At 39.0% G+C, this 14,401-nt stretch overlaps 1 protein-coding gene across 7 annotated transcripts in view; it reads left to right on the forward strand.

Moving 5' to 3' along the window:
• The window catches only part of pde1cb (phosphodiesterase 1C, calmodulin-dependent b), a 120,003-nt gene extending 107,242 nt beyond the window's left edge, over nucleotides 1-12,761 (forward strand). For 6 of the 7 annotated variants that reach the window (XM_038717699.1, XM_038717701.1, XM_038717702.1 and 3 more), the window contains 7 exons: nucleotides 2,382-2,502; nucleotides 3,740-3,821; nucleotides 4,516-4,636; nucleotides 6,533-6,708; nucleotides 7,305-7,538; nucleotides 8,569-8,634; nucleotides 9,278-12,761. In XM_038717699.1, coding sequence (XP_038573627.1) covers nucleotides 2,382-2,502; nucleotides 3,740-3,821; nucleotides 4,516-4,636; nucleotides 6,533-6,708; nucleotides 7,305-7,538; nucleotides 8,569-8,634; nucleotides 9,278-9,297 — 820 coding nt within the window. In that variant the 3' untranslated portion in view covers nucleotides 9,298-12,761. The remainder of the gene's footprint in view (nucleotides 1-2,381; nucleotides 2,503-3,739; nucleotides 3,822-4,515; nucleotides 4,637-6,532; nucleotides 6,709-7,304; nucleotides 7,539-8,568; nucleotides 8,635-9,277) is intronic. The other variant, XM_038717700.1, reaches the window with a different exon arrangement.
• Nucleotides 12,762-14,401: the final 1,640 nt, after the last annotated feature.

Genomic DNA, 14,401 nt, shown 5'->3' on the forward strand with positions numbered 1-14,401 from the left:
TGGTACACACACACACACACACACACGCACATGCACATGAATGAGAGATTGCGTCTGCAGGAAGCTGTAATGCTGAATAGACTCTAATGTAAAGTAATTTCAAACCACTGTGCTCCAGGCCTGCTTAGAGTGCACTTCAAGACCCATCTGCCACAAATGGAATGAGGGGAAATTTGAGCGAGGCTCTCTCACCTCTGTTTAACCTTGTGCTGTGTGTTTTCATTTTTGCGCCTATTTAAATGCATCAGTCCATTAAACATGATATTTTGATATGGTTATCGGGTGATACCTCAGACATCGCTGATGTCTGATGAGGTGAAATGAAGTATCTTCACATCATGTTCCAGTGTAGGAAACTGATTATCCTAATGGAGGCAGTTTGATGAAAAGGACATTTATTTTTGATGGAGGTGTTTCTCTGTTTGTAGGCGGCTATGTGTGTGTGTGTTTGTGTGGGAGGGGGGGGCGTTCATGTACATGCTCTGTCATCACTTAACAGTTTGAGGGTGCATCCATCTGATCTGTGCCATCACAACAAGGATGTCTTATTGCCAACAAAGACCAAAAGCAATGAACTGATCACAATAATACAATAATAGGTTTGGTCCTCTGTGCCATAGAGCTCCATTGTTGCCCACAAATTATAAAAAAAAAAACATCAACGAGCCACACTGTTGTTCAGGGTGACATGTTTTTTTATTACCATGAACACAAACACTGCAGTTTATTTTGAGTCAATCCCACACATACCGCTCTGCTGTCGTAACACTCCCTAACAAATGTGTGTTAATCCACCCCTGAAAATAGTCCCTAACAAATGCACTGTTTACTCCTGTTTGAGTAACATTAGTTTGAAGAAATTATCAAGCCTTCCTATGTATGAGTGAGTTATAAAGATTTAAGTCTTTAATAGCAGCCAATGGGCTTGGGGCCACAGACGGGGTAGGGAAGTATCAAGAGACACATTGATGGTTTTGGTCTTTTTATGGGATTTGTTGACAGTATGAAAAATATAGAATATCAGCCTTATCCTTGAAGTAGAAATTATCCTACCTACAGACTCATGAACCCCATCGCAGTCAGACATGGCAATAACATATTTTGAGAGTATGAAATATTTTGATCGTCTGATATCTATGCATCTTTTGCAATTAGGCAGCCTGCAGCCTGCTTACTTTTGTAATGTCTTAGTAACTTTATCCAGTTCAAATTCTTTGTGTGCATGTTGCACTTAAAGGATAGGTTCACCCTTTTTCAAGTCTATCTTAAAATAATTGACAAATTGACATAGTTTCTGGCTGTTGTAAGTGTTCCGCCTTTCAATACCAGCTGTGAAGCTGAATATAGGCGATGGGGGACAAAGTCTGCAGTCCTTGTGCTGTGTAAAAATGCATTCAATTTTAAGTCACAGCTAACACAAGGCTTCAGAATTCAGAGTTAGCCAAATTGAAGTACAGCCGTCACAATTATATTTGCATTACAATTTCCAAATGGGCACATTTTTATCCTGGTGTAAACCCAGAAACTAGGCAGTATTGGTACCATGCTGAGCATATATAGGACAATAAAAAAACATATCCACTCTCTTGAACTTTTTAATATTGCAATGTGCTGTTCTTGCACAGTTCATTTTTGTGGTCAGATTGTTGTAGACACATTTGCAGCTGTTCCTTTTTATGATTGACCCTTTGTCTTCAGGGACACTCAGTGCTTTTAATTATTTATTTATTTGGAATGTCTGTTTGTCTTCATGATGTTGGTTTTGCCAGGACATTGACCAAGCAGAGGTTAGGTACCTCCTAAAACCATTCAACCTCACCTGTAGTGATTTAGGTGTCTTATTCGGGGGCTTAATGATTATTGTTTTATAATTCAAACTTAATGTAAAACAATTTGTAGAGATTTTTTTTAGAACTTTTACTTTACTAGTTAAATGTGAGTATGTGATTCTGGAGAAATCCGATACCATCACAAATACCATGATATAGAGTGAACAACCACACAGAAAGTCAAGTAACACACAAATTATAGCTGGAGCGGCTGGATTAGTGTTGTGTGGTGGGGTCCGAGCCACTTTGTTTCTCCTTTACAGAGCCAGGGCTGTGTACACACTCGATTTTTTTTTTCTGCACACACACTGAACGGACAGCTAGCAGAACCTGAGGAGATATTCGCTGAATTTGACAAAAATACATGTACTGGATTAGAATTGTATACCCCACATTTAACTTCATTTTAAAGAACTAATCACATACATTGTGATTCACTGAAAAACAACACTCAACACATAAAAGCTCAGTGTACAGGCCCTTTTAAGAAAACAACAAAACAAATGAATGATACTCTGTGGTGGACTTCAGTTTTTAAAAATTGTGTTTCAGCATTGACAAGCCCAAAGCCCTGTCCCTGCTGCTGCACACAGCAGACATCAGCCACCCTGCCAAAAGCTGGGACCTCCACCACCGCTGGACTACCTCCCTACTGGAGGAATTCTTCAGACAGGTGAGTGGGTGTATCTGGTAGGTCACAGAGTAAATCATGAGTGGATTAGAGAGAACACAGCATGCATTTCAATATACAATATACACTAAGTTACAGTTTATTAGGTACATAGTTAGCACATAGTTAGAACTATTGCAGTCTAATACAACAGCCTTATAATAAATCTAATATTTTGCCCACCCCTTTATATATATGGAGACTAATTATTAGAAATGCAATGTAATACAACCATACATCACCTCTGAAAAACACAAGACTTGTTGTGGCAGGAAGTAGGGGTTAAAAGAAAAAGATTAATGATCCCTGTAAACGATGCCATTAAACAGGCCCTTGAACTGGAAAACCAAAAACGAAATGCAGACTTATGTTGTTGACAAAACAATCAATTTAGTGGCTGTTCTTCAGCTTTAGATCATGTCACATGATCTTCCTCAGCAGATGGACTTCACCCAGTTGTCAAGGAATTTTAGATCTTGAAAATGTTTGTTTTTTCTGATCACTTTGAGGACTTTTGGACCATGTTGGCTTAAAAGTTGAAATAGAAGGTTCATTCTTGGCCTTTAAATGACCAGTGCTTTTTCCTACTATGTGATAAATATATGTTCTATTGGACCAGCTGTGGATTTCTTAGGATTGCCAAATATGAAACACATTTGAAGTAGAGTTGATTCATCTTTTCTCGAAATAGTACACTTAAATTGCTTCTAGCCGCTCTAATGGTTCTTGTGTTTAGGATTGTACTGGTTGTCATCTGGACGTCAACAAAAGCAATTTATTTTTCCTTTACACAGTTGCAATCTAACACCAAGATAAAATAATAATGATATTAGTGGCTTTAAAATAAATTTAATATTTGTAAATGTCAACATGAAGGACAGGCATTTAACTGATCCCACATTGCTTTCATCTCTTCCATTATTAATCCACATTGTTCTCATTATCAGTGCTATTGTTATTGTGGCCGCTTCCACAAGGCCTTGTCTCTCGGGATAAGAATTGCAGATAAATAGCTTCTCCAAAGAACATTGCCTCCTGACTCCACATCTTGTCTGTCTGTGAAAAACCAGGAGAGAAAATGAAACACATTTGCTGCCCAAAAGCACTTGGGGTGGGGGGCAGACAAATCCAAAATGTGCTGACAGAAGTGTGAGCATTTTGTGTTTGCTGGAGGTGTGTACGTGTACTGTGAGTGTGTTTCTGAGAATGTGTTTGACTGAGGAAGATGCTGTATTTCCAGGGGGACAAAGAAGCAGAGCTTGGCTTGCCGTTCTCTCCACTCTGCGACCGAAAGTCCACAATGGTGGCACAGTCCCAGATCGGTGAGTTGCTCCTCAATCCTTACAAGCACCACCTGCATAATGGTGCCTGAAAGCCCCTGAAAGCCCAAATCCGGGGCAATAAGTCTGCCTCTGAATCTTAAAGCTCATGTTTTTTTAGCCAAGCTAGCGCCCCCGCAAATAGATTGCAATTTTGGTCTGTCAGTTTGTTGGTGCACGCCTTTGGTCCAGACAGAATTATCTCAACAGCTATTTGATGGATTGCCATGGACATTTCTAATGTACGTATAGGTATGTGAGTATTGTTTTAAAATAGACTCACAAAATTAAATTTTGAACCTATCCTTTTAATAGCTGTGAGCGCACAGTAATAATTGAAGCGACCAAGATAAGCACATCAATGTTTTTATCAGCTCAGAGCTTCTTCCATCTGCATTTTGGCAGCTGGACGGTCTAATGACACAGAGAGATTTTAGTGAATAAATCAAACTGAAACTGGACAGAAATAGGATTTTGAAAAGTGAGAGGGACATGGGACAAGAGGACAAAATGTAACATTAGTCCTTGGTTGTGTTAATACCTATGAACTTAATTTTATCTGTATCTAAGATTTGACATTTTATATGATGTTACAGTATCACAGTGATTCTTCAGGGCCTCTGTTAAACAATTCAAACACTTCAGTAAGGAACGCGAACATGGACAAAATTACATGATTTTCTTTCTTTGTCAACAGGGTTCATAGACTTCATCGTGGTGCCCACCTTCACTGTGCTGACGGACATGATGGAACGTATCATCAAGCCGCTCATCGACGAGGCCTCCCATTCAGGTTTTGCCGGCATTAGACGCTCAAGGTAAGCTGCAGCACTTTCTCTGAGAGATAATTTGAAAATGAAAACTTTGGATTCTTAGAAGATGCTCAGTAGCAGGACTGAGCAGATGGAAGTGGGCGATTGTATGCAAATTTAAGTACATTTTAATCAACCAGCCTGGTTTATCAACAATGGAAATTTCACTGTTTTCTACCCTTCGCCTCTCATACCTTTCTGACCAACTGCTTGCTCAATAACATAATTAAACCTCAACAGCATATCTAATGGAAGTATTGCGAACAGCAGATGAGTCTTCCATGAGTAATCAATTTCTGTGCGTGGAAGTGTCTCCACCTTTCATCAGGCAGAGACACACACCTTGAAATTGATATTTTAGAGATGCTAGTCAAGTTCGCCTTGCCTCCCCTGATCAGGAATGGCCCTTAGTGCTGGATTGGTATACACAATAGCCTCTTGACAGACAAAAGGAAGTGATTTTGTCTCCACTGGCTTAATTAATTGGCCGTAGTGCTTTTCTTCCAGCCACGTACTAAATCTAATCAGGTATGTGCAGGGCTTTGAAACCAAACAAATAAGAAAGGACATTCCACCTGCTCTTGCATTACTAATATTTAAAATATCCAGAGAAAGATCATTTATGCTGTAAAGATCTGTTATTTGTGTCTTTTAAAGTGACTCATTAGAAAGTAAAGCAGTACTCGGAGAGTCGGGCTCTGTGTCTTCCGTTGCACCTGCGCATCAATGTCAGCCTCCCTGTTCTCCTCAACAGCAGTCATTAGCATCACTCAGTGGGCCTCCAGTCGGAGCTAACCAAGTGGAAATCTCAGATAGTGTTGCCTCTTGTCTCCCTGTCTGCATGCACACCTGGGTGCTTATGGGTTTCTTTTGAATGTTTCCTCACAGTATTTATAGCTGCTTTCAATCCTCTGGAACTATGTCTGCTCCCTCTCTCTGCCTCTGGTTATCTACTTGTCCTCCATTCATTCTTCTTTCAGTCTGCTTCTGAATCTGAAAGCTCATGGTTTTTTCGCCAAGCTACTCGGAAGGGGATTGCAATCTTGGTCTGCCAGTTTGTTAGTGCAACCCTTTGGTCCAGACAGGAAAATCTCAACAACTATTTGATGGATTGCCAGGAAATGTTGTACTTCCCCACAGGGATTATGACTTTGGTGATCCCTTGACTTGTCTTCTAGCACCACCATGAGATTGATATTTGTTGTTTGGAGTGAAGTACCTTGACAGTCATTGGATTGATTGCCATGAAATAAACCCCACGTGATGAACTGGAATAACTTCGGTGATCCCTAAAAGGGGAACCCCTGCAATTAGTTTTGCACTTCCATATTGTTTTGGGACTCGCCAGTGACTTATTTGAAGAAGAATGGTCAAAATGGAAGCAGCAGGCGGCTTTGTATTCAGACTTTTAGTCCCTAGTTCGGGTCAAGCTCAATAAACCCTGGATTGTACATTTCCCATAGTGCAACTTGACAGCATCTTTCATCACACCCCAGTCGCCTAAACATCCACTTCTTTAAGTTCAGTTTGTAAAGCAGACTTTATGTGAATATGTTAAGTCTGAAGCCCAGCATTGAAGTAGTACTCTTAATGACAAGTAAGCTGAACTTCATGTGTAAAATAGAAAGAGCGCTCCTTTATCCAGTCATCAAGAATGGGTTTTTTTTGTCCAAAATACCTGCAAAACCAATGAAATTCGCATCAGCCTCAGCTTTACTTTGTTTTTAAATGCTAAGCTAAGATGGTGAACATGGAAACATTATACCTACTAAGCATCAGCATTTTAGCATTTAGCTCAAAGCAGTGCTGTCAGTACAGCTGCACAGGGCTGCTAATATGTCTGTAGACTCCTAGTTGTGCTTGACTTTTAATTCTCTTCTTCGCTCTCATCTTTCTGTCCAGTCTGAACAGCATTAGCTCCGATGAGGCCAAAAGGTACAGTGTGAAGAGCATGGGGTCCGACAGCAGCTCGTCGGGGCAAGGCTCTCTGCCGATGGTGGACCTAAAGAACTTCAAGGCGTTGTGGAATGAAGAGGTTTATCAAAACAGAGAGAGGTGGAAGGCACAGGCCGGTAAAGGTACGGCACATCTAAACAATCAGAAATATAAAACAGGAAAATGGAGGTGATTTGAAGTCTCAGGGAACGGTAATGCCCTGCTAAAACTGATCTCTCTGAACAGATCATGAGATCCACCAGAATCAGGAAAATTGGCTTATAAAGTTGTAATGCTCTTAGCGCACTCAGAGTGGGATATTGACTGACCTGTATTACTGTGGGATTTTGTGGCATACACAGTGACTACGTGCATCAGTTTTTATTTTAATATTTATTTGGTTTAAAAGTTGTAATCAGTTTAAAAAAATTATACATCACTTATAAGCCAAGTACTATACTTACTTACTTACATATATGTATATATATATACACACACACACACACACACACAGTATAGACATTACCAATGTCAAATGTTTTTGTAACTTATCTCTGCTGCCCCCAAGTGGCCAACATTCTCAGTTAATGCAGATTTAAGGTAAGTTTTGGTCTGAAACAGAGCTCTTTTGCCTTTACTGGCTTTAAGTAAGAATTAAGTAGTGATGAATTAATGCACATGGACACACACTCCCACACACACACATGCTAACCTGCCTCCACACTCTATGTGACCTCAGAGGCTGAGGAGAGAGCTAAAAAGGAAGCTGAGGAGCGAGCCCAGCAGGAAGAGGCTATGGAGCCCCAGGACGTCCACACAGAATCAGAACAGCCTGAACCAAAGGAGGACCAATTGAAGGGGGAGGCACCCGAGTCAGAGGAGGCCAGCAGACCACCAGATGGTAACACAGAGGACACAGAGCAGGAAGCACAGCCTGGGAGCGCCACACTCAAGAATCCTCCACTGCAGAACGGTAGATCCCTTTAACCATGTAATCACATAGCATGTTCTGCTTTAAAAGAGATGTGACATATGGCAGTTTCTCTAAATGTGCTATACATACAGTATCCTAACATGTCAAGTAGTAATGTTGTCAGTCAGTAAAGTAGTCAGCTACAGTGAACATTTCTATAATCCTGTCTTAACCTTTTATCATGATCAGTTACATAGTTTTTTGATTTGTTTCCCAACCTTTAGTACCCATTCACTTTTATTTTATCTGATAATTAATTATGAGATGCCACACCAAGTTTTTATTAAATACAGAGCAAAGGTCACGTTGGGAATTAGTTTTTTCAGAACTACTTTTGTGTTCCCTTGTATTACGTTTTGCATAACCTCGCAATATGTTTTGTATACCTTCTGATCCAAAGGGGAACTGCATTATGTATTATACCCAGTATTATATATAATGTAGTAGACCTTTGGCTGTTAGTCGCTGTGATTGTGATGACATAGCTTTGGCTGTTGGAGTGCTGTATTCCACCACAGGTTCAAACCCCCTGTGACTTAAGCAGTCACAGTACAGCCAGCATATAATAGCCATAACAATAGAATCATACATTCAACCACAAATGCAGTCATAAACTGACCGTGTATTATAACTGGACGTGGCCAACCCATGAACTGTTCCTATATCTATATCTCAGGGGAATGCAACAAATATTGCAAGAAAACGCAAATCCTTATTACGAGGCAACGCAAACGTAGTTCCAAAAAACGATTCCCTCTGTGTAATTAATTCCTGTCAATTTTTTGTGCATGAAAAGTAGTTTTTTATGTTTTGAATCAATGCAAGATAAAGTCCACTAGAATTTCAAATAAAGTTCTGTGTGTTTGAACAATATTTGGCAGCACAGCACGTGGGTTGAAGATGTTTTTATAAACTTCATAAATGAAAGGGGATGCTTTGAAAGTTTCATTGTCTTGTTTGGATAGAGCGCATGCTTGCTGCCACTGGATGCAGCTGTGTCAGTATGACAAATAAAACAACTATTTTTCAGGAGAGCTGTCTGAAGGGGCTGAATCTCCAGAGGGTGACGAAAACAACAAAAACAAAGGAGTCGATGGTGAGTTTATTCCTGCAGCCCACGACTATCGACAAAAAACAACAACAAAACCCAAGCATCTAGCACCGAGATAAAACTAATATAGTCTAATACAATAGCCCTGCAGAAAATCCTCCTTCATATGTTTAGTTTGTGTTGTAACTGTTTCTGTTGTATTTTTTTGTGGTGCAGCTGAACTGTGTGTCTATTATTTAGCCTACACTCACTGACATAAATGAAATGGCCAAATAATAGTTGAATAGTTGAACACTTGAATCTACCAAGTGTATTTCATGACCTTATTCAATTTTAAACCAGTACGTATGCTACCTAAAACTTCTTTAGGATATTTAGGGCTTAGCATCTGCAGGGAAATATTACTGTACTTTAGGATGAATACAAAATATCTGTACCTGACATTTTAAGCTATTGCAGTGTGTACATGATTTAAATATGATTTAGACAATTTCCCCTGCAATTAAAGACTGTTTAGGATAAAGTGGAAGACAACTTATTATCCGTGAGAACCAGGGAACCAGACTCAGAAAATTATGAAACAACATTTTTTTTTATCCTCCAGGGAGATTTCCCCACAATACCTTGTCAATTTGTTGACATATAATCTCACCAAAATTAATAATGTTCTTTTTTTGTTTTCCCACAGCAGAGGTAGAGATGGAGTAAGTGAGCTGTGGAGAATCACTGCCACACTGTTAACATCTTAGCTGCTGTCGACCTCATCCTGCATTTATGGGAGAAATCAGACTCATGACAGAGGGAAGGCCATTAGTTGGACTGTGTCGCCCTCTACAGGACACAAAGTAACTCACACCTTCACTTCCTATTTGTCTCAACGATCTACTGTTTTAACCATGTTTATACTCCCACGCTCTTGTATGCAGAGCTTTTGGCTCTACCCACGTGCATTATTCCTCCCTTCCTGCTTACCGATAAAGATGATACACAAGAAGATTTAATGACCTTAAGATAATGGCAGCGCCGCTGGGGACGAGGAGAGGCTTTAGGAAGACTGCCACTGACAATGTTACTTTTTTCTGTTTGCCAATAATGTTTTGCTTTGCTCAAGGTTGTGTGTTTAAATCAGCCACAGACACGCAGCCATTGTACATGTCCCACTTTTCACTGTTGTGTGATGCTTCTCTGTCAACACAAGTCTGGTTTAAAAAAAAAGGAGTTTATTCAGAGACAAAGTTTGTGTCACAGCACTTTACTTGACTGAATAATGCAGAATAGATGTACATTAAGAGGGACTTAGTAACTGCTACACAGTATGTATATGTATGTGTGAGTATGTGTACAGTACACTGGGGTAAATTCGCAGTCTATAGCACTACTATTTTACTAGAAAGTACACACAAATACACACTATCTAGAAAACTTAACTCCTGTTGGAAGTCTCTTATGTTTGTTGAAGCTACTACGAAAAAACTGTTTACCACCAGTTGTGGCTAATGTTTTCCCCCTTGTTTACTTTCTTAGTGCTTTCCTCAGACATCGTGCAATTCAAACAGTTTCCTTGCAGCCAGGTTTATATTGTTTTTTTTGTGTTTTTTTGTCCTCTTTAATGTACATATTGAAAGTTTGTATATGTATGGATCTGAGAAGCAAAAGAAATCCTATGAATCCAGCAACGGATATTATTTTGGATATAATGTAAGATATGTAGTGAAAAATGTTCAAGAATTAGAATGCAACTTTTACATTTCAAACATATCACACACACATGAATGCATTCAAGTTTTTGTAATATATAAACAATCTTTTCTTATTTGTTTTGCATCTGTTATGTCCTGTATGAATCATGCACTAGATGTGTGTAAAATTCTCACACTGTAAGTCATTTCTTTGTCAAAAGACTTCTTCTCGATGCCTTCTTATATGTATTTAAGCTGTAGCAAAAAGTCAACATTGTCGCTGAATTAGAGAAAAAACGTGTATGTGTATGTTATTTTATTTTGCAGTACGGTCATGTTACAGCAGCTTCAACTATGAGGTTGTTGGTGTAATGTTTAATCAATGTGTTTACAGTGTGCTCACACACCTATTAGCCAGTTGAATCCATCATGCTTTTGTGATGCGTCCGAGGCTATGAGTCCAAACTGTATCTGCTTCTTGGTTGTTTGCCAGGTTTTTCAAGCTTGTGATGTTGTGAATAGGAGATGCAAATATTGCTTACTGCGCATATGTAACATATTGAACCCCTGCAAGACTGGTTCAGCTTTTACTCTATACTTAAGATGTGTAATTGGAAGAAAAGCATTTTGGCAGTATTTGCATAATGATATGTTTTCACAAACATTGTGCACTTTTACTTTATTTTTCTTTATGTTTTGGCATGAAAATCATAAAATTGATTGTGCCAAGAATAAGTTCAAGCATATTCTAACCTCAAATTTTATAGTATACTGTACATGTGTATCCTGCTAAATATAGTATATATGGGGTTCATAAAAGGGAATATAATTTAACACCTAAACATTTACATAAAAAATGCAGGAATTCTGATTTCTTTTTTAGCCTCTCTGTTTTAATACACGCTCCCCATTTTGATATTACATAGGAACTTTAGTATCGTGCTGAGATATAAAGCAGTTTATCATGCTATGTAACCACGTGCTACTTTCTACCTAGAAAACACAGTCAGTGGTTAGCAAGCCAGCTGGCTGAATGTGTGCCTATATCTGTACTTTCTATTTGACACCTTTCACCTGTAGGAACCTCAAATTGTGCGATGTCATTTGAATCTGTGCTGATCCAGGTGCAGTAAAACAAGCCAGTCAATATCTTCCTCCAATAATCCACACTAAAGAGTCTTGAGTAAAGACATTTAGTTTAGATACTGTTGGAAAGTTTGCCTGTAAAGTCAGCAGTTTGATGTTGCAGAAGTATAGTATTAATGTAGATTTTGCTCTTTTTCATTTAGAAAAATCTATTTTATAGCTGTATGGCTTTTTTGTTTTACTTACCGTTCACTCCTTTTTTTTTTTTTACTCAGAGGATGGATTGTCAAAAAGTACGTTTTCAACATGTAATATTAATTTTTAATTTTGTCTTCCCTCTCTGGTAATATTTGTCTTGGTGCATCTGTCTGTTCAATATGTGTCTGTTTTATTCCACCAGCTCTGAAGTCAGAAAAATTACAGTTGCTCAAAACTGTAGAATGAAAGTGTAAAAATCATAGCAAATTAGATTTATAAGCAGAACAACAACTCATTGCGCCCTCGAAATAGCCTCCCTGATACTTGGTAAAGCAGAATAAATTTTCTATACCAAGGGACCAACACATGTACAGTCTTGTAGTGTGCTCTGTCTTTCACTTGCTACTGTGATAGCCTAATGTATGAATATTTAACAAGACCTACACCAACCATAATCAGAATCATAGCTGTACTCATGACATGTAAAGACTTCTAAACATGGTGTTTTGTAATGGTTGCTATGGAACAGATTATTTGTTGTTTGTTTAATGCTTTCTTTCCTTGTTTAGTCTGAATCACTCTGTAATGACTGATCCCAAACTGTTGTAGTGACTGAGGTTAGACGGATGTAAAGCCTGTTTGTGTGTGAGAAACTGCCGAAAAATACTTAATGTGCATTTCTGATCTCTTCACTGTGACCTGCTCTATCGATGAGAGTGTGATGAGGTGTGTGTGTGTGTGTGTGTGTGTGTGTGTGATGGAGAGAGAAAGATAAACAGAAAGTGATACGGTGGACTGTATAAAGCTGGCAACCAACTCTCACCACCAAAAACATTATCAAGAAAATACACTTTAAAAATCTCATTCTGTTTTATATACTCCATCAGGCTGATACAACTGAATAAGTTTACATATATAAAACAGTAATAGAAATATTATGAAGGTCAAATTATAGACTGTTATCTGCCTAAAAAGTGGGTGATACAATTAAAAACAAGGCGGGTAGTCAAACTAGGTACAGTAGTAAACCACCTCAGGTTTAATCTCCCCTACATCCCTGAATAGACAGAAGGACTAAGAGAGTGTGTGTGCGTATGCATGTATGTGCATGTGTGTGTGTCACTGTCCCATGCCGGCCAGGCGGCCGCGTTTGCCACCATGCTCTGTGACTGCACAGCCGTATCAATAAATCTGGACTCAAAGGGCTCAGATCATGTCTGCCTGTCTTCTTTTCCTACAACAACTCTGTGTGTGACACATTGAAAAGGTTCACTCTGGTGGTTTTACACATAAAGACCAGTCTGCGTTAACAGTTTTCCTCTGATCAGTAAGGGTGTGACATTTGGAAGATGTAGGCGTTTATAAAGCTGGGAGTTTCTGATGAAGTGTAGGTTCTACTGAAGGGCTGCAACTATGTTTTCCATTAATCAGTTAATTGTTGTGTCTGCAAAATGTCAAAAAAATTCCTAAAGGATTGGTTCACCAGCGACTGTTGGTGGTTGGTGCAAAGCAAGAAATATGGTGACATCTTATTGTGCTGTGGGAATTTTTGAAGGTCACATTTTAAAGGATAGGTTAAAAATTTCTGTCAGGTGCCCATAACTAAAACCGTTTTTTTTATTGCTAATTGTTCCTCCTGTTAATTCTGGCCATCAAAAGATCACTTCCTTATGCACTTGAGGGGCAGCTGTGGGTCAGGATATAGAGTGGGTTGCCTACTCTCGATGCCCAATCCCCCGGCTCCTCCATTCTGAATGTCGAATTCTCTTTGGGCAAGATACACAACACCAAATTGCTGGTGTGTGAATGTGACATAGTGTAAAAGCGCTTTGAGTGGTTGTAAGACTTGAAAGGCGTACACAAGTACAGACCCCTGACTTTAAATGGAAGTGATTTGGCACAAAATCCACAGTCCTTGTTTTATGCAAAGCAAAAAAGTTATTTTGTTCATCTGAAGCTGTTATGAAGTCAAATTAAGTGGACATCTTTCACTCTTTGTGTTTCCCTGTTGAGCTGCAGTGGAAGGATTGTAACAAAAAGAGCATTTGTTCTAACCAGACAGGAACCTTGAAAGATGTCCAATTTCCCTCTATAACCTGTTATATTGTGACAAAATAAATCTACCTAGCTAGCATGAAACATTCCACCACAAATGCAGCCATAAACTGACAGTGTATTATAAGTGGACGTGGCCAACACACTAACTGTTCCTATATCTCAGGGGAATGCAACAAATATTGCAAGAGAACGCAAATCTTTTTACGAGGCAACGCAAACGTAGTTCCAAGAAATAAATTCCCTCTGTGTAATTAATTCCAAGTCAATGTTTTGTGCATGAAAAGTAGTTTTTGAACAAATGCAGGATTAGTTCCACTAGAATTTCAAATAAAGTTCTGTGTGTTTGAACAATGTTTGGCGGCACAGCACGAGTTTGTAATGACTCACTGGCAGATCAGTAAGGTTGAAGATGTTTTTATAAACTTCATAAATGAAAGAGGATGCCTTGAAGGTTTCATTGTCTTGTTTGGATAGAGCGCATGCTTGCTGCCACTGGATGCAGCTGTGTCAGTATGACAAACAGCACAACTATTTTTCAGGAGAGCTGTCTGAAGGGGCTGAATCCAGAGGGTGACGAAAACAACAAAAACAAAGGAGTCGATGGTGAGTTTATTCCTGCAGCCCACGACTATCGACAGAAAACAACAACAAAACCCAAGCATCTACTGCTTGTATGAATATTTAACAAGACTTACACCAACAATTATCACAATCATAGCTGTATTCATGACATGTAAAGACTTTTAACATGGTGTTTTGTAACGGTTACTATGGAACAGATTATTTGTTAT

This window comes from Micropterus salmoides, unplaced genomic scaffold, assembly GCF_014851395.1.
Source record: "Micropterus salmoides isolate LMB-PRFRI ecotype aquatic unplaced genomic scaffold, ASM1485139v1 Ms_hic_scaffold_14, whole genome shotgun sequence".
In the NCBI taxonomy this organism is placed as follows: Eukaryota; Metazoa; Chordata; class Actinopteri; order Centrarchiformes; family Centrarchidae; genus Micropterus; species Micropterus salmoides.